The following is a 23,577-nucleotide window of genomic DNA, read 5'->3' as shown; positions in this document are numbered from 1 at the left end:
CCCCCCCCCCCCAAATCCAAAGGGAATCAGGAAACCACTTGATACACTCAAGATTCCCCTTTGGCCCTCTAAAGACTGAATTTTTACAATGAATTTCCATAAAAAAGTTCACCCCCAAGGCACCAAAGGACAGAAAAACAAAGAAAAAACCATACTTGATGAGCAAAATTAGTGATAAAGATTCCATTTTTCTACGAGTTCTACTTCACAAACATAAAACAGATAGAAAAAAAAACATACTTGATGAGCAAAATCAGAGAACAAGATTTCGTAGTTCTACTTCACAAACATAAAACAGACAGAAAAAAAAAAAACCATACTTGATCAGCAAAATCAGAAACAAAGATTTCATTTTTCAACTACTTTTACTTCACAAACAAACAAAAAAGCCTCAATTTCAAGAATCTTACACCAAAAAAAAGAGGAATCTTTACCAGTATATATGCAGGTGACATAAATTAAAGATTCTTTAGGACCATCCATGGCTGCAAGTGGAGAAGCATAACCAGGTCCTTTTTTGCAACACCCATTAACCACCGCCACCGCCTCCTTCGCGTTCTGCTGCACCTCCATATCCGTCGCCATTTTCTCGCCGGAAAATCTGAAATTTCAGATCAGAAATAGGCAAAATAGTACTAAAAAAACACCCTTTTTCAGTTTTTGGCTTGTAATAACACAACAAGGGTATATGTATATATATAGAGTTGTGTGAATTATCAGAATCTTAAAGTTGTTTACTCTGTTTATAGCTTTATTATCATGCAGTATTTTGTTTATGTCTGTATATAGACAAAATAATATCCTAAATACATACAAACTGTATTTGGCTTGATTATTTATTTGCCTTAATTAGAATAAGATAATTGAATTAAATATTTTTTATTAAACACGTCAATTCCTAAAATTAACACATTTCATTTTTATTGGTTTATTTATTGTTAACTTAAAAACATAAAAATATGTTACTTTTGTAAATATATGCATTCATTTCAATAAGTCGTAAATTGAGATATTTTTAGAATAACTTTAAAAAATAACTATATTTGTAAAGTTATTGAAGTTTAATGGCTATAAATATGTTATTTACTATAAATGGCTACACTTTATGTCAATTTCTAGCTGCATGTTTGTATTAATTTTTTATTTTATTGTTATTATTATTATTTATACAATGAGGTATGATATGTTACCATAACTTCTAAGTATCAATCATTTATTATGTTCTTAAATAACTGAAATTTTCATTGTTAAATTTCCAACTAATAATTACATATTGTATGCAAATATGATTGATTCACATAATGCAAAAGGTTGTATTTATATTCCTAAATACAATATATTCACTAAATATTAATCATAAAGATATTCATAAAATTTTGAATATAAAAGTTTATTTATGTCTTTTCTCGTCGTATTTTTGCATATGTTTTTTATTTTTTTATTATTTATACACTAATACAGTTGTAATTACAATAACTAAATAAGGAAAATGTATTACTTGGACAATTAGCATATGAATACTTTGAATTCAAATTGGTGTTTCTATTTATAAAACGTAAAGTATTAATATATCAAGGATGATAACAAGGTAAAGTAGTACAATTTTAGCATATGAATACAATAATTTGAAAAATGGATACACTATTGTTAACCAAAAAAATGAATATACCAATATACTATAATATGAATACACTCTTGTTAAATAAGAAAATGAAAAGACAATAGAATGTGTATGTATCTAAGTGTGTAAGTATTCGACTATATAAAAAATTAAAAAAACCAACAGAACGTCGATCTATTTTTTGTGAAGTTTTCTATAATACTTGAGGCTTGACGTTAACTTAGGTATTTATTTATAAAAATATAGTATTGATGTATCCAATTATACTTGTATTGCCTAATCAAATTGGATAAATTACTTATGTATCCAAATACATTTGTATTCACAAATTATCATTTTATTAATATTACAATACAATTATTTATGTATATAAGTATTATTAAATATAAACATTTGACATTTAATTGAACCATAAATATAAGTATAATATATTGAACCACAAAAATCACTCCTACAATCATACAAAAGGATCTTGAATTGGAAAGACTTGGGGGGGAAATACAAAAAAAAATCTGTAATATAAAGATATTGATGAAAGAGAAGGTATGAATACTTAATTAATTATGAGTTTAATAATAATTTTCCTATTTATTATGTATTTATATTTAACATAAAAAAACTGATTATTGATATACAATTAAATTTGCTATTTATTGTATAGTTATAATCATATAACATAAAACAAATTAAACTATAGCTATATTATTTAAATATATATTGAAGTTTGTCATATTACGTAGTTTTTCCTATTTTTAATCTGAATTTAGTATGTATAATTAAAGAAGATAAAAAAGAAGACATGCATTTTGTTTCTTTCTACATTTAAATAAAAATATATAGTTAAAACATTTCTTTAGAAATTATTATGGTGTTCAATTGAAAACATGATTTAAAATGGAATATTTTGATAAATATAAGAAATTAATTAGTGTAAATATAGTTTTTGTGTCTATATTAAAAGTTTATTATAATACATAGAAACAATTTATTCATAGCTCAACAAGATTAATGAACTAAAAATTTAAATTTGATTTGATATATTGAATACTTATGTAGGTAAAATAAAATAAATATTCATAGCTCAACAAGATTAATCATGCGTTCATCTATTTTTTAAAAAAATATTTGACCTACTTATTTTATTTTGATTTTTTTTCTTCAAAATATTTAAAATTGGAGATCTTCAGATGACCTCTCTATCCATATCTTGACAACTCACAAATGAATCATAAAAATAAAGTTATGTATATGTGTTAAATAATTAATAAATATGAGGATAAGGTTAGTGATGGATTGGTGTAATTATCTTAATCATTTATAGTTTATCCAGACATTTTTTTCATTTATGGTAGTATTTGAAGATTTTTTTTTTGAGTATTTGAAGATTATTAAACAATTGAGTTGACTATTTATTTTATAATATCCTAGAAATCTTTAAAATCTTGTTCATGTTTATTTAATTTGTCCATGTTTAGTTTAGTTCTTTTCTTTTTTTTTTTTTTTAAAAAAAGTAACAAATAAAATAATTATTACACTATATCACTCTTAATTATTACTCTCTTTCATATCAAATTAATTGAATTGTTGAGATGTATCACATCCTCTTAAAAAAGAAGATCAAGACATAAATTAGTATAACTTTCTGTTTTTATTCTTATTAATTATTGTCAAATTTATAATTAAAATAACTAAAAATTAATTAATAACTAATTTCAATATTAACTAATGAAGGATAGAATTAAAAGAATATTCTAAAATTAGTCTAGAAATTGAATAATTAATTAATTTAAAAAATAAAAAATATCTGAATGATTGATTAATTCAAAATGAAGGGAATATAAATTATTTAAATGTTGAGATATCTTAGAAATCTTTAAAATCTGGTCGATGATTATTTAATTTAATTTATCCATGTTTGACCCAACTCTTTTTTGTATAAAATAAAATAATTATTTTTATTTTTTATCACTCTTAATCATTATATGTTATTTAAATGTTGAAAAATAAAAATGATTAGTAGTTAATAATAAAGATAATTAATATAAATTAAAAAATAAATTATTTTTTGATATTTTATGCTGGATAAAGTAAAAGTGAACATCTACTTTTGACGTAGCAGATAAGACGTAGCAGATAAGTAAAAGATATATGAAAAAAGGAAAATATTTTAAGGTAAGTTTGCTTTAATAAACTGAATTAGCAACATCCATTTATACATTATTAATGCCAACTTTTGGCTAAACAAAATTAAACGATTTAGGATGAAAAGGAAGAAGATATTTTTATGTTGTGACAACGACACTATGACTCTTATATTTTGACACATAAGAATTGAGACAAAACAATGCTATCGTAGAAAACGTGATAATTAATAAGATGATATATTTTAAGTAATTATTTTTTTAAAATAATAAGTTCTTGAAAATACATGCAATAGATATTTAAAATTTAAATTTAAATAAAAAATTTCTAACAAAATATATTATTATGTATTTAAATAAAATATATTAATAAATTTATGAAATTATCGATGTATTATGTCGAATTATTATGGTAGATAATATACAATATGATGTATTATACGTAGATAAATAACAAATTTCAACGAGGAAGATGTTGCATTAATGGACCTAGAGAGTAGCAAAAAGTACCAAGTTACTATGAAATTTAACTGCAATATTTTAATATTTTATTACTAAATGAAAACTATATTTTTTAACCTAAAAAGAATTGGGTTTTCCTAGAAATTAGAAATGTTGGATTAATTATATATTTTTCAGATTTGTTGAGTAGTATTTGTCATAGAGTACTCAGAAGGCACCCAGAGCATCAGGCAATTTAATTTAACCTTCTTTAATATTATGTGTTTTACGTAAAATAATATACGTCGGATATTATCATGTATGATGTATATATTAATTTATTTAATATTATATAAATTTAAATATTTATTTATATATTTACAAAGTTAGAAAATATAAATATCAGTTAATATCAAATAAAAATGTACGTTTATGTATTAGGTATTTATTTAACCTCTATGTGGATTCACTTTGTGCCATACATCAAAATTGCTTTGAGTATATAGTCTAAGGTTGTTGACAAAACCTATCTTGAATAAAAATTGGATATTTATTTTTAAGTTGCTGAGTGTAGTATTATTCAAAGAATTCAAAGATATCCAAGAATTAATTTATTGACTAAAAAACTTTACCCAAAAAATGAAGAATTTGTTTATTTCAAATAATAAAGTGAAAATGACGCATTTTAATTAAATAACGTCATGTCCTAGAAATTAAAGATAGATAATACCTAATTGTTGAATAATATTTGTTAACTTTTAATGAAATTTGCACTAATGGACTAATATAGCTGACCAAAGAGAACGACCTTAATTTTCTATGCACAAAACCTAAATAAGGAAAAATACATTTGCATTTGATTGTTACGATAACCTTTTCTGTCATATTTAACATAATTACGTCATTATTATATTTTTTTTCTTTTTATATTAGATTTTTATTACGCTTTATTTGAAACAAATATCTATCAAATTTTTTTTTACTTACACAAAATAAAAGTAAAATTATGTATACACCATCTTTCTCAAACTCCATTGATCAAATTTTAAAGGTGTTTAGATATTAGAATTTTGAACTTTGAGGAGTAATAACTATACTCCTTTACTTTTTTTTCATTTTTTTTTCATCCAGTGTTAAATTCACATTAGAGTTCGATTAAATTTGAGTTATTGTGGGATAGTGTATATTGATGGGTTAAACGTTTTCTAAAAAAGTTGATTCCTTACCTATTAAACAAAAACCCGAAATCTCTAATTAAGAATAAATAAGTACATAACACTCCATCACAACTCTTATCGGTAATTTCTTTACTTTTAAGGATCAAGAAACGTGACTATCTAGACCAAGAAGACTGAGAAACTCTATCCATATCTTAAATAGTTCCTTGTACGAATGTAGTTCTATATTGTTTAAAAAATATTTGAAACTATAAAGTTTAGATTTGGTACCCAAATTATGACAAATCATTATGATTTTATGTTATTTTCAAATTCAATCTATAAAGAATTGTCATAAATTCAAATATTTAGAGTTTTTGATTAAAATCATCCCTCAAATTTAATGTATATCATTGTATTATTCAAGTGAACAAAAAACATCCTTATACTATTCAAAATATAACAACAAACATCCTCAATCTATTTTTATTAAGAAACTGATTGAACCAATAGAAATATATATTTTAAAACTTGATCATGTCTTAGTCATGGCGAGAAGATCAAGTTACCTAAAAAGAATACGTAAATGCATCTTTCGTTTTCAGAATTTTAATTTTGTGTGTTCTTAGTTTATATGTTTTTTGCATCATCAAGTAAATTGACTTTTAACGTAATAATACATAAGTCTTGAAATATATATACAGTAGATTTCGATTTTTAGAAATATTATATTAAAAAATTATTTTATAAATATTACGTCCAACTTTTAGAGATTTTCTTTAATAAAATATTTAGTACGTATGCACGTTATATACAATGTAATTCACATTCTATACAATGTATAAGAAATACTGAAAATTTAGTGAAACTACTTAGGCTTATAGTTATGAAAAAAAATACTTTATTTGAATTTTTTGAAGTTGGAGTTGTATTTGGCCATACTTTTTACAAAGAATGTTTACGATTTAATATGTTTTTTTTGAATATGATTTAAACCCTTAATTTCTAGAAATTAGAAAAATCATCCAACTTGACTAGCTTTACCATGTGTACATATAATCATTCGACTTGGCACATATTTTTGTTGGTGGTGTGAGTTTCTTAAAAAAAATGGAAAAAAAAGGTCTAAAAATACTCCAACTTTAGCGGAAATTGTTTTTACGATACCAAACTTTGTAAATAACCATTTACCTCTTGAACTATAAAAAGTGTATCTTTTACTCCTTGGACTATTTAGTAGTGTATTTTAAAGGTATATATATGCCCACGTGAACATATTACTATTTATAACTATGCAATATTTTTTATGTCTACCTGAGTACACACACACACATACACACACACATATATATATATACCTTTAAAATACAATATTAAATATTGCAGAGGGTAAAATGTCATTTCCAAAGTTTGATATCATAATAGCAATTTTGGTCAAAGTTCAAATATATTTCATAGCCTTTTTCAAAAAAAAAAAAACCTGCAAACCTGCATGTAAGTCACCCTGCGCGATTTTGATGGCCTAAGACACATGTCTTTCTTTAAAGGCATTGAGTCACCCCTGCACGTAATTGCAATATAACAGTACACATGAATTGCAGAATTGAGTAACAAACCTGCAAAATCAAACCAAATTCTTGGATATTGCTCCCTTTCATATTCAGAAATACAAGTTTCTCAGATGGAAAATATGATGGTATACATTTTAAAGGACATCCTTCCCAAGACAACCATCTGAGCTCCTTGGACAATAGCTCAAAATCTCCACTAATATATAAGTCGTCGGTTTTAAGTACCCTTTAGGGATCACTTGGTAGAGTGTATTAAAAAAATAATACATGCATTAGCCTTGTGTATTAGTAGCATCTTGTTTGGTACTCTTTTCCAACTTATGTATAATTAATGTTTGCATTAGTTATACACTCTATTGTGCGTTAAGGTGAGTATTGCTAATACCATGGATTTCTAGGGGTAGTCCATAATACATTTGGACATTGATTTACCCCTGCTTGTGTTCTGTTTTGGTCTGGACTCTGAGATTGATGCATTATTAGTGAGTCATTTGACATTCTAGCTTCTATTTGTTTAATTTCTTTCGCGGTCTTTCAATTTGGATCATCATATCCGTATGGATTTGTTGCATTTGAGCATGTCTGATGAAAATTCCCCATCTTGCAGGTAAGACTGGCATGTCTCGTACGATGATGGTTTCACATTATACTAGTACAATCAAACCTCGTTACAGTAGCAACATTTCACTGAAAATTGTATGATTGATATAGTATGAGGTGCTGAAAATTACAATATGTAGTTTGCTTGTCAACATTCTGTCAGCTTAAAAATTTATATCAACCCAAATCAAACATCTATCTTTGTGGGTTGGGACTTGGGAGTATAAGAATCATCCACAACTGCCGGGAAAGATGTAACATTACCATGTTGATCTAAATATAACAGATGTACTCCTATCTTCTTTATTATGCCTCCGTCACTGCCATCCTCTACTCTTAGCTGTTCCCCGCCTTTGATGATGTCCAGGTCATTAAAAGGTCTACCATTTGAGAGAGAGAAGTAATATACACATGATACTTCTCCCTGACTCTCAGGTATATAGAAACTCCAATTCCAGAAAAAACCTGAAGGCTGGTCAATAGTAACATCAAACTTTTGAAGACGGTTGGTTACATTGCAAAAGTGGGAAACAAACCAGAGAACCATTCCGAAGAAGTTATACTCATTATTCTGTACTGTGGGCATAGTCAAACAAATAGATGAAGCTGTTACTTTATTGTTGCACCAATCTGGAATCTCATTGCTTTCGACATAAATTTGAAACTGCAGCTTCATCAAACATATTAATAAAGACAAATATCATTAATAATGTGATATGAGAGAGAAGAAGAGGGACTAAACCTTAAAATCTGCATATTTTATAGACGGAGTTGATAGAGCAATGGCACTAAAGAAGCCTTCATTGAATTGATTCTGCAGGGAAATACAATCAATCACGTCGATCATCTTTATTGATGGGAGGTAGTCCAACCCTGTAATCTTGACCAGTTTTTCGCAATTACTAAGATAAAAGATTTTCAAGGTAGTCTAAATTTGATAGTGATGGGAGTGTTTGAAGATTCTTACAATCATTCAAAAACAAGGAAATCAACAACGGTAATTTGGAAAAATCAAAGGGTAGATAGAGAAAATTGTTGCCCCTCAAATCTAAATAACGTAAGTTGGATAATCTTCCAATATCTCTAGGAATATCATGCTCGGAGAAACCAAAATATGGAAGGCTTAAATGAAAAATAAAAATTGGCAAGGATTCTATGCGGCGGACTCTTCTTCTTCGAGAAAAACTCCTTTTGGCCTCTAAATTTCGACTTCCCATTTGCAAATGTTCAAGATTTCTTAGCATTTCAACAGATACTGGCAATTGTTTTATACCTGTACACCATGCATGAAAAATTACTAGGTTTTGCATATCTCCAATGTTAACTGGTAGTGTTTGTAAAGATAAGCAGCCATTAATGCACAAGTATTCAAGGGATTTTAACTGGCATATGCTGCTCGGAAGATCCGTAATCCTTTTACAACCACTCGATTGAAGATCAATTAGTCTTTCTAATCCTTTTACAACCACTCAATTGAAGATCAATTAGTCTTTCTGTGAAATTAGGTCTTAGGCCTAACTCACACCCCAAAAGCTAGCTCAAAGGGAGGAGGATTGCCCAAGCCTTATAAGGAGTCCACTCATCTCATTAACCACCGATGTGGGATTTTTGTCATTCTTTAACACTTTCCAAATTTCCTATTGATGGATGGATCTCCTTTAGACTTGAGCAATTCTCAAACGACAAAATCTTGAGACTTTTTGAACCCCTGAAGTTTGGAGTACTTCTGAGGCGCTTGCAATCAGAGAGATTCAGCTCCTTCAAACTTCTACAACACTAAAAAGTAAACAAAATATAATTTCAATGACCATTTTCCTTCACATAATTGCGATATAACAGAACATATGAAATTGCCAAAATGAGTATGAACCTGCAAATTCAAACCAAAGTCTTGGACATCGCTCCCTTCCATATTCAGAACTACAAGTTTTTCAGCAGGAAAATTTGATGGTATGTATTTTAATGGACATCCTTTCCAAGACAACCATCTGATCTCCTTGGATAATAGCTCAAAATTTCCACTAATATATAAGTCGTCGATTTTAAGCACCCTAAGATTTATCATTTTCTGAAATGCTTTGATGCTCAGTTTCACACCCTTTAATGCCCGTCGTTCTACCACCAGTACTTCTACATTTTCAGAACCCTGTAGTTAAATAAAAGGAGAAGTACCATAAGACCATGTTAAGTATAAGAAACTAAGAGAGAGAAATGTTTTATACCAATTAAAGAGAACAAAAATTATCTACCAATTAAATTTACATATTATTATCTTTCAACGATTCAATTTATATAAGTGTTAAATAGCTGAATTTTAGTTGATAACTTTGTCTTTGACTCATTTCAAGTACAGAGTGGTTACCAAACAACTAGAGATAATTTACTAGCCAGAGAAGTATTGAGCACAAACGAAATGAGTTTTTGTGGTGATAACTTAAATGTATATCAAACAAAGATGATATGAATTTACTGACTTTATTTCCTTGTAGAACATCACGGACTTCTTGAGGGTTGAACAATCTACTCCGTTTTCCCGAGTCTCGAGGTGATTCCAAGCGAACGATTTCTCTTCCCATATCCCGCACTGGATCATGCATCACCAAATAACGGCAATCCCTTTGGAGCAAGTTCCTTTGGACTAAGGTCGAAATTGCACTTTCAGTATAAAAACCACACGCATTTAATGTTTTGGTCACTTCATCCTCATAACATCCATGGAAGGCGCATGTTATATCAAGGAAAACACTCTGAGTATTGTCATCAAGTCCATCAAAGCTTATTTTGAGAATCTTTTGAATATCACAATGAGGAATTGCTCTTAGTTTTTTGAACTCGTGTCCCCATTCCTCTATGGATCTCCCTTGGAAATGTGACCCTAATGTCACAAGAGCTAATGGTAACCCACCTGAATACTGTATTACGTCTTGTGCCAGCTCATCGTATTCTTGTGGTGGAGAAAAACTGTTGAAAGCATGACGCGAAAAAAGTTGTTGAGCTTCATTGTCATTTAAAAGTTTGGCCTGGTATATCTCACTTGTTCCAAGCCCATACAGCAAATGCTCGTCTCGGGTTGTAATAATTATTGCACTACCAGAGCCAAACCAACTTCTTTCTCTTGTTAAGGATTCTAATTGGCTTCTATGATCTACGTCATCAAGAACAATTAGAACCTTCTGAGACCCAAGTCTTGCTTTGATGAGATTAACACCTTCAGCAACACTATCAACGTCAAATTCCTTACTTTTGAGGATTTGATTAAGTAGTTTCTCTTGAAGTTTGACTAGACCAAATTCTTCAGTTTTTGATCTAACGTCCGAAAGAAAGCAACTACCATCAAACTGCTGAAATATTCGGTTGTAGATAGCTTTTGCCAGAGTCGTTTTTCCAATACCACCAACGCCACATATACCAACCATACGAACTTCATGCTCACATCCACTTTGCAGTAACAACTCTATATGTTGGATAGAAGAATCTAATCCAATTGGGTAATGAGCAACATCTAGAGGTGTCTGGTTGACCTCTTGAAGAACTTGTTTTATAATACTTTCAATAAATTTTGATTCATGCCTACAATTTTATAGCAACAACAAAAGTTAAAAGCAAAAAAAAAAAGCAACACAATACTTTGATATTTGATAACATCTAATGAACAAAACAAAATCAATAGCCAACAGATAACAGGGACTCCAGGTTAGAGAACAGAATTTATTTATACATATTGATATTTTTATGCTATTAGTAGATTCTAACTACATTTAACAGGTTGATTGCTGTTATTTTATCAGATCATCGATTATTACTATGTACTCTGTTAGTTTGATTGGGCACTGAGTTTTAAGAAATTTTGCAATGTTTCAAAACTTATAAGCTTAGGCAAATTCTTAAATTCAAAAATATTCTATAGTTGAATTTAAAAAGTTTTACCCATCAGCAATATTTCGCAAATCCCATCCAGATAAATTTGCAGCTTCAGTGAGTGCTGCTTTCCACTTTTCCATTATTTCAGCTCCAAATAATCGTTGCTTTTGTTTTGCCAAAGCTTCGCCAAAGCATCCAGTTTGCTTTCGCACTTGAGAAGGATCAACGTCATAGAAAATAGGCAAAACGACCTGATTTAACCTCGCTCTGCATTCGAGTATTTTGACAAGTTCATCAAGACACCAACTAGACGAAGCATAATTTTTTGAGAAAACAACAATGGAAATTCTAGATTGTTCAATTGCTTTGTCAAGTTTGTTTGAAATGACGTCTCCCTTTCTCAATTCTTCATCATCTATGTAAGTATTAACTCCAACTTGACATAATCGAAAATAAAGATGACTTGTGAAGTTTTTACGAGTATCTTCACCTCTGAAACTCAAAAACACATCATAAGACAAGTGGGAAGATGATTCTCGTTGAGTATTCATGGATGAAACCAATAAAGCTCAATATAATATTAGATTTAACTTATGCAAGTAAAGAAATTTAATTTGTTTACTCAGTCTCGGTTCAAATATAACGATATATATTCGTTAATAGTAAATAAAATAACAATATTACGGTTACACTCAAAGTGAATAATTTATTGCAGAACAAATATAGTATTATTGCACTTGGACTTTAAAATTTTACGACTTCTGACTTTTCCTCTTCTTTTATTTTTTATTATTAAAATAATACAAGAAATATGTCATGATGTTTTCATTAAGATTATCATATTTTGGTATTGCCTCATCATGATGTTTTTGTTAAGATTATCATATTTTGGTATTGCCTCATCTTTCTTCTCTTTCACTTTGATTCCCTTTTTAATATGTTATTTTAATCTAAATTACTCGAATTTTTTAAAATTGTTGTTATATTCATGTTGAATTTGTTAAAAATTAAAAATTAATAAAATGCACAAGTATTTCTCTAGACTATGATAAAAAATCTCATAGATCCACCTCAACTATTCTAAGGTCCTATTACCCTTGAATTTTTTTTTTGTAATTTTATGCATTTTTTTGGCTTACGTGGCATCTAAATATCTCCTACGCGCCTCAATTATGTGGAGTCACAAAGTGTGCCACGTAAGAGAAAAGGTGTATAAAATTACAAAAAAATAAAATAAATCACGGGTAATAAGACCTTAGTTTAGTTAAGGTGTATCTAGGGGGTACTTGTGCATTTTTCCATGCATTTTTCCTTCTTTTTATTTCATTTGATTTTTCACTTGTTGTTCGTACCTCATTGGAACTTGATTAAATTTTAATTTGAAATGTCTGTTGAGAAAACAATAATTATAATATAATAAATTTATCATTTTGTCCTATTAACTCTTTTGCAAGATACTTTCGCTCCGTTTATTTTAATTTATCCATTATAACGATGCACATTAAAATAACAATATTACGATTACACACAAAGTGAACACTAATTGAATTCCCCACAAAAGGTTAATACAAGTTGCATCTTGTATTAATGAAAGGATAGTGATAGAAGGTAAAGTAATTTCTTTGTTATATTATATTATGTGATTTGCCTAATTTTTACTTTATTTATTGAAAAATATATATAGTATTGCAATTTCTGACTTTTCCTCTTTCTTTAAAAAAAATAAAAATAAAATACAACAAATATGTCATGATGTTCCACTATACCTTAATTAATTATCGCATTATAGCAAAAATGATTATTAACGGTAATTAATTCTTAGTTACTGCTAAATATTATCTCCGACCCTAATTACTTGTCCACTTTTCCTTTTATAATTGTCCCTAATTACTTGTTCATTTTGATAAATCAAGAATGAACAATTTTTTTTACCTATTATATCATAATTAATAGGGGTAAAATGGTAAATTCACTATGTCATTAATTATTTTCTTTATAGGTGTGCCAATTCAAAAGTGGACAAGTAAAAGGGACAGAGGGAGTATGTATTTTTAGCGGCAATTGACACTCTTTGTATATGTCCCTAAAGCCTTTAGCGACATTGGTTCTAATGACACTTAACTAATGTCGGAAAAGACTTAAGCAATCTTTATTAATGTCAATATTTAATGCCGCTAAGGTTATTTTTGTTATAATACCACTCTCAAATTGCCACTAAATAGCAATTTGACGAGTTGAGTTAAATTTGAATGGATCAAAATGGATCACCACACAACCCAATCTAAGTTTGTTTGGACTAAAATATAATGAGATGAGTCAAAACGAATTGATAAGAAGTCATAACTTAACCGTTCAATTTTATTAAGTTTTAATAATTTTATTTATTTATTTAGTCTACACATATATCAAATATTACATTTATTAAAGTAATACAATATAATTCGATTTGATATATTATAAAAGGATATGTCCCGGTCATCCAATAAGGTGTAAATTAATTAAACAAGAGAAACGCAAGGCATTACAAAGCATTAACTCACAAATGAATAATATTAGTACTTTTTAAGGCAATCTAATTAATTAGAAATAATATTTAATTAAGAAGATGAAATGTGAGTCCTCAAAGATGATGATGAGACTACGTCAATTGCACAACCCAATGGCCATGCTGCTTCCACACGATTATTTTTGTAATTAATATCATGCACCAATGTAATCTCTCTATGAGGATTCAAACCTGAAAAAAAAAATTAACTAAAACTTTATTTATTTGACTTTTTATACAAACTTATCCTTTTTAGTTTGTATACATTCCATGTGACATATTTCAATGCAAGAATCAAAAGATATTTAATACATTATACGTATTTGATCACATAAAATGATATATAGAGAGTATAATAATAAAGTCGATAAACTTTACCTGCTATAACAACAAAGTCTACCCATATATCAAGATAAACTTATTACTTATAATGATCATGTAGTAATATTGAGCGACTTTATTGTTACAGCTTCATGTAACTGTTATCCTTTGTAATATTATTTCATTACATATAACTATCAATTTATTATAGAATCGATTTTTAACTTTATATATTATGTTATATGTTCTTTATACTAGCCAAAAAATATTTAAACAAACGAGATCGTTATACCAATACTTACCAAATCCATCCACAAGTAAAGAGAATTGGTAAATCATATCCATGCAAAGATATGGGAGATCTTTACTATCCACATTAGGAAACACATATTTTACTTCTTCAGCTTTTAGCTTGCAAGCAATCTTGGCTGCATTTAGGTATTGTATTGGCTTAGCTTTGCCAGATGATGCTTTTGGATCAACAATATTAACCTGTAATATAATAATTCATGTTATAATAATGTGCTCAATAATGTAACGTGTTCTTTATCTTGGCCTCTGCTGATATCTATGTTACGTTCTTCAACTATGGGAATTAAGAATTACTGAATAATTATATATGTATTACCTCAGAAGCCATATCAAAGAAAAATGATGAAATATATATATTCTTGATAGCATCAAGACCTCCACCATTCCACACACCATTAAAGGTACAAGTATGATATTTACATGGTGCATTTAACTTAAGTGTCTTCCACACAATTGCCTTGCATTTTCTTAAACTTGAACCATTTGGTAAAGGTGAAGCTTTGTATGCTACTCCCCCATATGTATAGTAACCTTCAAATAAAATAGTATATATTATGGTTAAATTTGTAATGAGATAATTTGAATTTATATAAATATCTATATTTTTCCTCAGAAATTAAGGTTTGCGTACACCTGTAAGATTTCACTCAATATGTTATTGTATTTATGATTTGTTTTAAACAATAAATCTTAAAACTTTATGACTATTTAAACGGTGCTATATTTAAATAGTTATGTACCATCAGTGCCCTTCAAAATGCATGGACTAGTAGAGTTTCTTGAAACTTTAAGAATTTCAGCTCTTGATGCTAGTAAACCATAGTTCAAATAACTGCATAAAAAAATTTATAATTTTACGTATAGCAACGGAGTCATAATTTTAATATATAAAAATGTAAATGTACGAAGAAGTCAAAAGATAGAATTCTACGACAATTAAAAGTAATTTTACCTATGAACATAAAGGTAATAATTAGCTCCCATGAGGGATTTATGCAACACATAATTCTCTCCATCTAAATTTTTGGGGGCTTTTTCTGAATTTTCCTTTGATAAAGCAAAAGCCATTTGTACTGATCCACCTCCAAGATCTATAGTAGCTACTGTATTTTGGTAGCTTTTACCCAAAGTTTTTAATAAATAATTCAAGCCAACCTACAAAAAAAATAATTATTGAAAAAAACAAGCAAACATGTTAAGAATTATATATGATCAAAAGTAAATAAAAGTGTGTTTTCTTTAAAATAAAAGTTTAAGTTTTTGGATGAACGGTCTTAAAATTCAATATGGTATTAGAATAGATAGAGTCGTACAGGTATTGAAATCGAATCTCACTGTCATCCGTCACCAAAAGAAAAAAATTGATATATATGTGGTTGGTCTTTGAAAGAAAAACAGGCTCGCACGGAAATAAACATGTTAAAAATGTGATTAAGTGAGTAAGAGTTTTAAGATAATATGATCTCACAGTTCAACACAACAAAATAAGAAAGTGAATTATTGTTATTTTTATCGATAAAGTGATCAAAAGGCGAAAAAGAACTTTTTTTTGTGTTTTTCACACGGTGTTTAGTCTTGCTTTATAGTTTAACTAATCTAAATTTTCATACAATTTTTTTTACTTTGAAAGTGAAAAACGCTTTGAACTAAAGACAATTTCATATCCCGAGCTCAACTGAGGAAATACTTACCCAAAGATAAGAACCTTCTTGAGTTCCACTAAGGATAGAAACCCATTCATCCTTGTATTCAAATATGCTTTCATTCTTCAGCATATTTCTCACCTTTGAAAAAATATTAATTAACATAATAACACAAATAATTACCAAATAATTAATTTAGTGGCATTTATAATTACAATTATAGCCAAAAAAAGTAATTAAATTGTACCGATTGCATAATTCTTTCTGCAGCATTGCCTTTTAACATTCTTAAGCCTGCAGTTGCCTGTATTATTAACCATTAAGATAACAATTTTGATAAGATAAGAATAAAATAATTAGTATTATTAAGGCCATTTAGTAAATATTTTTATCTTTTAAGTTAATTATTTCTATTTTAATTACTTATTCGTTCTTATTTTTCCCTGTATTTATCATTGTGAATACATTTTTGTTCTTTAACAAAATTAACGTAAGTATTTTGAGAGTTAATATCGCTTATAATAATAACATATTCAGTGAAATCCTACGAGTGAGATTTAGGGAGGATAGAATATATGCATATGTTACTACTACCTCGGAAGTGTAGAAAGACTTTCCGAGAAATCCTTGATTCAAATGTAACAAATACAATCGCGTATAACAATCGATTACGTTATACTGATAGTGTAAAAATTACAATACTAACCCCAAGTTCCACAGGTGTATCAGGGTGCAAGTTTATAGGAACAACACTTTCAGCTTTTAATAGAAGAGGCTCTAATGATTTAGCAGCTGCTTTTGGATCATTTTCATATGAACTCAACCCTGGTTTAACCTGCATTTTTCGATACAAATCCAAATTAATCAAGTCCAGAAATAGAAATATCGAACATTGAATGAGAAACAAAAAAAACTAAACTAATCCATTTTTCGTTGTGTATTTAATCCTACGCTATTTTTCTAAAACATTGGAATATTTTGAAATACGTTAAATTAATTTATCAAAATGACTAATATTTGAGATCGAAATAACGTACCTTATCAAAAACTTCAAGACCATATTCACCAATAGGAAGTAAATCCAAATTTTGACTAAAACGAAAAACATGAACTCTACTTCCACTACTTCCAGCATCAAATATTACTGCATAATAACTATCTGTTTGGTTGCTCAGTAAATTTCTCCCTATATGAGAATGTCCATTACTTGATTTCACACAAATTAGCAGAACAATCAAACAGGTCATAAGAATAAGTGAACTATTTTTCTTCATCTGAACTAATTAACTTGTCTAGTGAAATTCTGCAGCTTTACAATAACAAAGGAAAAATTAATATCCAGAAACGAGGATTGTTCAAGATCATATAAGAACATATTAGTTTATTCGAAAATTATGGAATATTATTCTAATTAAAACAAATACGCCCCGAAGTAGGATATATTATATATGAAGCGTGAACAATATAACAGGAAAGTCCAACCTTGGGCAAATAAAAAATAGAGATAGATACCAACCATGACGAGAAAAAATAAAACATCCACATCTAAAAAAATTATTACTTTTTCTTTGAATTCCCCTGAAAAATGTTCGGTGGCTATTTCTATAAATATTTTGAGAGAAGAAAAATAATACTAGTGTTTTCACAAGGACAAATTAAGATACTTTTTAGTATTTCAGTAAGAACCTGTTTCACGGCATGTGCTTTCCTAGTGAATTGATCCAGTGAAAAAATGAATAAAAAATTACATATTTTACAATATAAATTTTGTCTTGATTCATGATAAATTAGCTTAAATTTTTAGTAGTGTGATCGGATCTAACTCAATCATAAAATTAAGTCAATTCATAAAGTGAGGATTGTTAAGCTTATAAAATCCGAGGGAAATGAATACATGAAGATAATAAATAGAAACAAAATGTAATAAAAATATGTATATAAATGATAAAATTCATAGTATTACCTGAATTAAGGATTTAAGATTGTTGAAGTTTTAGAATTGTGAAATGTCAAAGGCAAACATGATTGGTTTTATATATTTAATAATAATCTCTGTTTGTGGAATCCAACAAATTTGTCTAATTAAGGAAAGTATAACGTGAAACGTGTCCTAATTCTACTGGCCCAAATGCTAATCTTTGCTTTTTAATATGAAACACATGGGAATCAACATTGGAAAATTTTTTACTTAAAAGTTGTTAATACCTGATTAACGTGGAATAATTTCATAATTAGTGCTTCTTTTACATTATTATTATTATTATTATTATACGAAGCATGCGAATCATGTAACGGAATCAAGATTGGGAAAAATTTTACTTAAAAGTATCTGTTATGATTAATCTTTATATGTTCACTTTTCAATTTAATTGACTTATTTTAGATTTTTGACCGTTTAATGAAAGTTATCTCGAATTATAATGTGAACATATTCATATGTGAAGCAAAGGATGAACTTAAAGGAGGGACACATTTGTCTCTTCAAATTATTGATGCTATCCAAATATATATATACTTGTCCACATTCAAAATTGGACGCACTGATATAAACAAAAATTAAATTAAAAAGCAGATTTATGTACTATGTTCATCTTTTGTATAAAATTGCTCCTAATGCACCAAATCAAACTAATCTCAATATATTCAATATTATTTTTATGCACTCTATCAAACGAACTATAAATTCAAACTTGATGTTAGTATATTAAACAGTTGAACGGTTACTTTCTTATCTCTTTGGATTTTGGCAGGTGAAAGTTAGGCTTAAAACGACAACAGAGAAAATTTGGTGGTGGTTTGTGGCCAAGGGATTTCCTTTCCACCAAAATAGAGACTTTGAAGTTAATCCGCTAGTAATATTATTCGCTCTTTGCCTTAGGCCTGCGTGAGTTTAAAGTGCGTTATTATAAGGTTAGCTTACTTATATACCCAACATTACTCGTACGTTGACATGGGACCCTTCTTTAAGCTAGGGTGTCACTAGTTCGCATTGAATTCAAGAAACAAAATCATAACACAAAGGCAAATGAAGGTAACTTAGCACACCATCAACCATAACACAAATATTATTTAAAACATTTTGGTCTTTTTCAAATGAGACCATTTTTTTCAGCAAAACATGCACAAATATATCCCCAACAATAATCAAAACACACTATCATCCTAAACAAACTCAAAATATTGAAAGCAAAATAATCATGCCGCGACAATATTGTTCCACTGTCAAATTGTCTTCCCTCAGTACCTGTAGTGAGCAGGCTTGTAAGGACCCTCAACTGGTACGCTAATGTAGTCGGCTTGATCCTTGGTAAGTTTGGTAAGTTTGGCTCCGAGCTTTCCAAGATGAAGGGCAGCAACTTTCTCGTCAAGGTGCTTTGGCAAAACGTATACCTTCTTCTCGTATTTACCACTGCTCTTCTCATTCCACAACTCGAGTTGGGCGATGACTTGGTTAGTGAAAGAGCAAGACATCACAAAACTGGGGTGTCCTGTGGCACATCCCAAGTTCATGAGACGACCCTCGGCCAAGACAATGATGCCACTGTTGGTGTCTGGGAAAACCCATCTGTCGGTTTGAGGCTTGATTGTGATCCTCTTCACACCAGGGAAGGTCTCAAGACCATGCATGTCGATTTCGTTGTCAAAGTGACCAATGTTGCAGACAATGGCATTGTTCTTCATCTTCCTCATGTGGTCAACCATGATGATGTCCTTGTTACCGGTTGTGGTCACAAAGATATCAACCTCAGAAACAACATCCTCAAGAGGAAGAACCTGGAGACCTTCCATGGTAGCCTGGAGAGCACAGATTGGATCAATCTCAGTCACAATAACACGTGCACCAGCTTGTTTCATGGCAGCAGCACATCCCTTGCCGACATCTCCATAACCAGCAACGAGGGCAACCTTTCCAGCAATCATAACATCAGTAGCCCTCATGAGACCATCGGGAAGTGAGTGGCGGCATCCGTACAAGTTGTCAAACTAAAACACCAAAAGAATCAATACAACTATCAGTCCATAAGCTAACATTATCTTATCTAAACAAGATCTACAACAACAAGCATCTTAATTGAATCAGACTTCCATTAGCCAATTACAGGACATACAAGTATACATATCTAACCTAATCACAGCTGCAATTCATCAGCATATTAGTAAGTGGAAAATTGTACCAAAGATCAGACATTTAAGTAACCATCTATTATCAGATTAACGAGAAAGATCAAATGAAATATGTTCCTATTATAATTCAAGTGACAATCTTCCAATTGGTGAACTTTAAGCTACTAAAGTCCACTACGACAAATAATCTATCGGAATAAGGTTCACTTGGATAAATTTCAACTGATCACTGATATCATCTTTAATACTAATACAGATCAACCCATTATTAAGTTCAAGTATAATTCCTCTGTATAAGATCCAAGAAAATATATCAACTATTCATATAAGATCTGTATTTCAAACAGTAATTCACAAAACAAATTTGCAGAGATCTGAAACACAAGAAACAAAAACAGAGTAAGCAAAACACACATACCTTGCTCTTGGTAACAGAGTCATTAACATTGATAGCAGGGAAAAGCAAAGTTCCATTAGCCTGCATTTGGTAAAGCCTCTTAACACCAGTGGTAGTTTCCTCAGAAACACCAACAAGTCTCTCCTTCATCTTAGTGTATTTTAAAGGATCAGTCTTTAAACTCTCCTTAATAATAGTAAGCACAAGTTGAAACTCAACATTATCAGTAGAAGTAGGATCTGGGATTGTTCCATTCTTAGCAAACTCCTCTTCAGCCTTAACACCCTCATGAATCAACAGAGTAGCATCACCTCCATCATCAACAATCAGATCAGGACCACCACCTGGACCCCAATCAAGTGCCCTCTCAGTACACCACCAGTACTCCTGCAAAGTCTCACCTTTCCAGGCAAAAACAGCAGCACTGTCACGTGCAATGGCTGCTGCAGCATGGTCCTGAGTTGAGAAGATGTTGCAAGAACACCATCTAACTTCAGCACCCAAAGCAGTTAGGGTTTCAATAAGTACAGCAGTTTGGATAGTCATATGCAGAGATCCAGTGATCTTTGCACCTTTAAAGGGCTGTGAAGGGCCAAATTCAGCACGGGAAGCCATGAGACCAGGCATTTCAACTTCGGCAAGCTCGATTTCGAGCCTGCCGAAGTCAGCCTGGGACATGTCCTTCACCTTGTACTCGCGGCCCGAGGTGGTCTTCTCAACGAGTAGAGCCATGGGTAAGGCGAGTATAAGAGAAAACTGAGAGAAAATGGGAGATTTTGAGATGAAATTGAGAGAAAGAGGCGATTTTCTTTTCTTCCTTTGGGTTTTAAGGAAGAAGAAGAGTGTTGCAAGAAATAAGGGAAGGAAGAGATTGGTATAAATAGGCTTCTCTGATGGAAATGGACGGTCAAGATTTGTTTCAGATCTGAATATTTGATTGGATTAAATTGAGGTTTGGTAGACCTACAAATTTGATAAATAAAAAATATCTACACTTTTGATTGGATGAATGTATTTTCTTTTCAAAATTGGAAGAGCTTAGTTTAATTTTTCGTTAAAATGATGTTTTTAAATTTATTGTTAGGAGTTGGTTGGTTGGTAGCGATGATGGGATTGAAAAAGTTATTGAAAATTAAAATATTTTTCAAGATTAATCATTTCGTTTAATCAAATCTCATGCATTTTTTTATGAACGAGATTTTATGCGGCGTGAATCTGAATTAGTTAGATTTCAATATAAATTTCAAACGAGAATGAGAAAAGATGATGTAGTAGCATATTTTCTTGTAATTAATAGTCCCTTGCATTTTTCATTTTTAAATTTCAAATTTTATTTAATTAAGAGTAAAAGAGATCTCAATATATTAACCCTTGGAATAATAATTCTCTCTATAATAAAACCCCCTCGTTAGTTGGCATTGTTTTTAGGTAAATTGGGTGTGTAACAGACACACATGTAGTTATGTGATGGTGGGGTTTTTAATATAGACGAAATTATTATTTGGTGATATAAAAGGAACATACGGCAATTAGATACATGTAACTCGTGAAAGTATAATAGTTCAAGTATTTTTAACCTATTTATTCTAAATACGATTTGTTTAAATTTGTCTTCATTTAGCAATTGATCCACAAAGCTTTGAAGGTTTTTATTGTATTTTTTGCGTAAAATTTGTACATTAATGGAAAGATATATTTGTGATCAAGATACTAATGATAGTTCATGAACCAAACTATAACATAGTATTTTATGGATGAATGCAATGATTAATCTCTTTTTTCTCTCAAATGTAACATATTTCAGGAAATCAAACATTACCTTGAAAAAAAAAATGTTACTATTCGTGACAATCAGTATAAGTATAATTAAGAAAAATTATCCTCGAGAAAATAATGAATAATGTTTGAGCACAGCTAAAATGAGTCTCAAAAATTTCTTATCTAGTTGGAAAGGATCGATTCTTTTAAAATTATACGTTAAGCTTTCCACCTTATACGTTTTAGAAATAAATGAATATTAACTATGCTCACAAGAACTTTCCTTTTACATGTAGAAACCTTTGCATGTTTACTTGTGTCGGGCTATTATTCAGAAAACGTGTAATTTATTGAGCAATACTTTTTACCATACTATAAAAACACTATCGAATTAAAAGTAAAAACGATAAAATATTCAACAATACGATTATTTTAACGTCTCCCACATGAACCCAATAATATTGATTTAGCTACTATAAGTGCACATCTTAATTTCCAAATTGCGGTGCGGCAAAAGGACCATGTTGTCTTTAATTAAAGTGACCGACTATAATGAGTACAATTTTTTTTCCTGACAAAGTACAAACTAAAATGACCCAATGTATTGCTCTCTCGTTTTTAAAAAAAAATAATCTCCATTTCTTTCTGGTATATTTCAAAAAGAATAATTTTTTTTCCTTTTTTGATAATAACTTTTCACGTGCTATGTTTAAGGCCATAAAATTAAAGAGCAATTTTATACATTTAACGTAACTACAATTTAAGACCACAAAGTTAAAAGTCTTTTTTATTTTCTTAAACTTCATGTCAAATCAAACTAGGTTATTCTTTGTGAAACGGAAGGAGTACTATAATTTTTTTCTTACAAAGGATAAAGTTGGTTCCAAACTTTACTACATCATCGTTTTTTTAATAATCTATCCTAGTATATTTATTATTTATTACGTTTCAATTGATGCATCTTTTATTATTGTTGTTGCTCCTTTTTTATACACTTGATAAAAATTTCTTGTGGCGTGTTATATTTTTCTCGTTATATTTAAATAGTTGTATGAGAGCCGACGGTCTTTCGAAAATAGTGTAT

General features: G+C 29.6%; 5 protein-coding genes across 5 annotated transcripts in view; all 5 read right to left on the bottom strand.

The window, feature by feature from the left end:
* Positions 1–740, bottom strand: part of LOC107031113 (selenium-binding protein 2) — a 4,269-nt gene extending 3,529 nt beyond the window's left edge. The window contains exon 1 of the mRNA XM_015232337.2: positions 435–740. Within this exon, the coding sequence (XP_015087823.1) occupies positions 435–585 (151 nt within the window). The 5' untranslated portion in view covers positions 586–740. The remainder of the gene's footprint in view (positions 1–434) is intronic.
* A 6,873-nt stretch (positions 741–7,613) lies between these two features.
* On the bottom strand, positions 7,614–8,418 carry LOC107029838. Its single transcript, XM_015231287.2, has 2 exons — positions 8,274–8,418; positions 7,614–8,195 (listed from the first exon to the last, which is right to left on the bottom strand). Exons 1-2 carry the CDS (start codon positions 8,376–8,378, stop codon positions 7,719–7,721), a joined length of 582 nt encoding a protein of 193 aa, XP_015086773.1. The 5' UTR covers positions 8,379–8,418; the 3' UTR covers positions 7,614–7,718.
* Positions 8,419–8,834: 416 nt separating this feature from the next.
* Positions 8,835–11,943, bottom strand: LOC107030488 (TMV resistance protein N-like). The gene is made up of 4 exons (XM_027912011.1): positions 11,459–11,943; positions 10,006–11,101; positions 9,402–9,677; positions 8,835–9,307 (listed from the first exon to the last, which is right to left on the bottom strand). The coding sequence occupies exons 1-4, from the start codon at positions 11,941–11,943 to the stop codon at positions 9,143–9,145; spliced, it is 2,022 nt and encodes a 673-aa protein (XP_027767812.1). The 3' UTR covers positions 8,835–9,142.
* Positions 11,944–13,868: 1,925 nt separating this feature from the next.
* Positions 13,869–18,162, bottom strand: LOC107030775 (apyrase-like). The gene is made up of 9 exons (XM_015232029.2): positions 17,251–18,162; positions 16,920–17,048; positions 16,461–16,517; positions 16,262–16,354; positions 15,523–15,725; positions 15,311–15,402; positions 14,887–15,101; positions 14,561–14,750; positions 13,869–14,129 (listed from the first exon to the last, which is right to left on the bottom strand). Exons 1-9 carry the CDS (start codon positions 17,485–17,487, stop codon positions 13,990–13,992), a joined length of 1,356 nt encoding a protein of 451 aa, XP_015087515.1. The 5' UTR covers positions 17,488–18,162; the 3' UTR covers positions 13,869–13,989.
* Positions 18,163–19,239: 1,077 nt separating this feature from the next.
* LOC107031165 (adenosylhomocysteinase) lies at positions 19,240–21,595 on the bottom strand. Its single transcript, XM_015232417.2, has 2 exons — positions 20,757–21,595; positions 19,240–20,197 (listed from the first exon to the last, which is right to left on the bottom strand). Exons 1-2 carry the CDS (start codon positions 21,465–21,467, stop codon positions 19,451–19,453), a joined length of 1,458 nt encoding a protein of 485 aa, XP_015087903.1. The 5' UTR covers positions 21,468–21,595; the 3' UTR covers positions 19,240–19,450.
* Between the last annotated feature and the right edge of the window lie 1,982 nt (positions 21,596–23,577).

Source organism: Solanum pennellii, chromosome 9, assembly GCF_001406875.1.
Source record: "Solanum pennellii chromosome 9, SPENNV200".
NCBI lineage: Eukaryota > Viridiplantae > Streptophyta > Magnoliopsida > Solanales > Solanaceae > Solanum > Solanum pennellii.
This window is presented reverse-complemented; position numbering and strand designations above follow the sequence as displayed.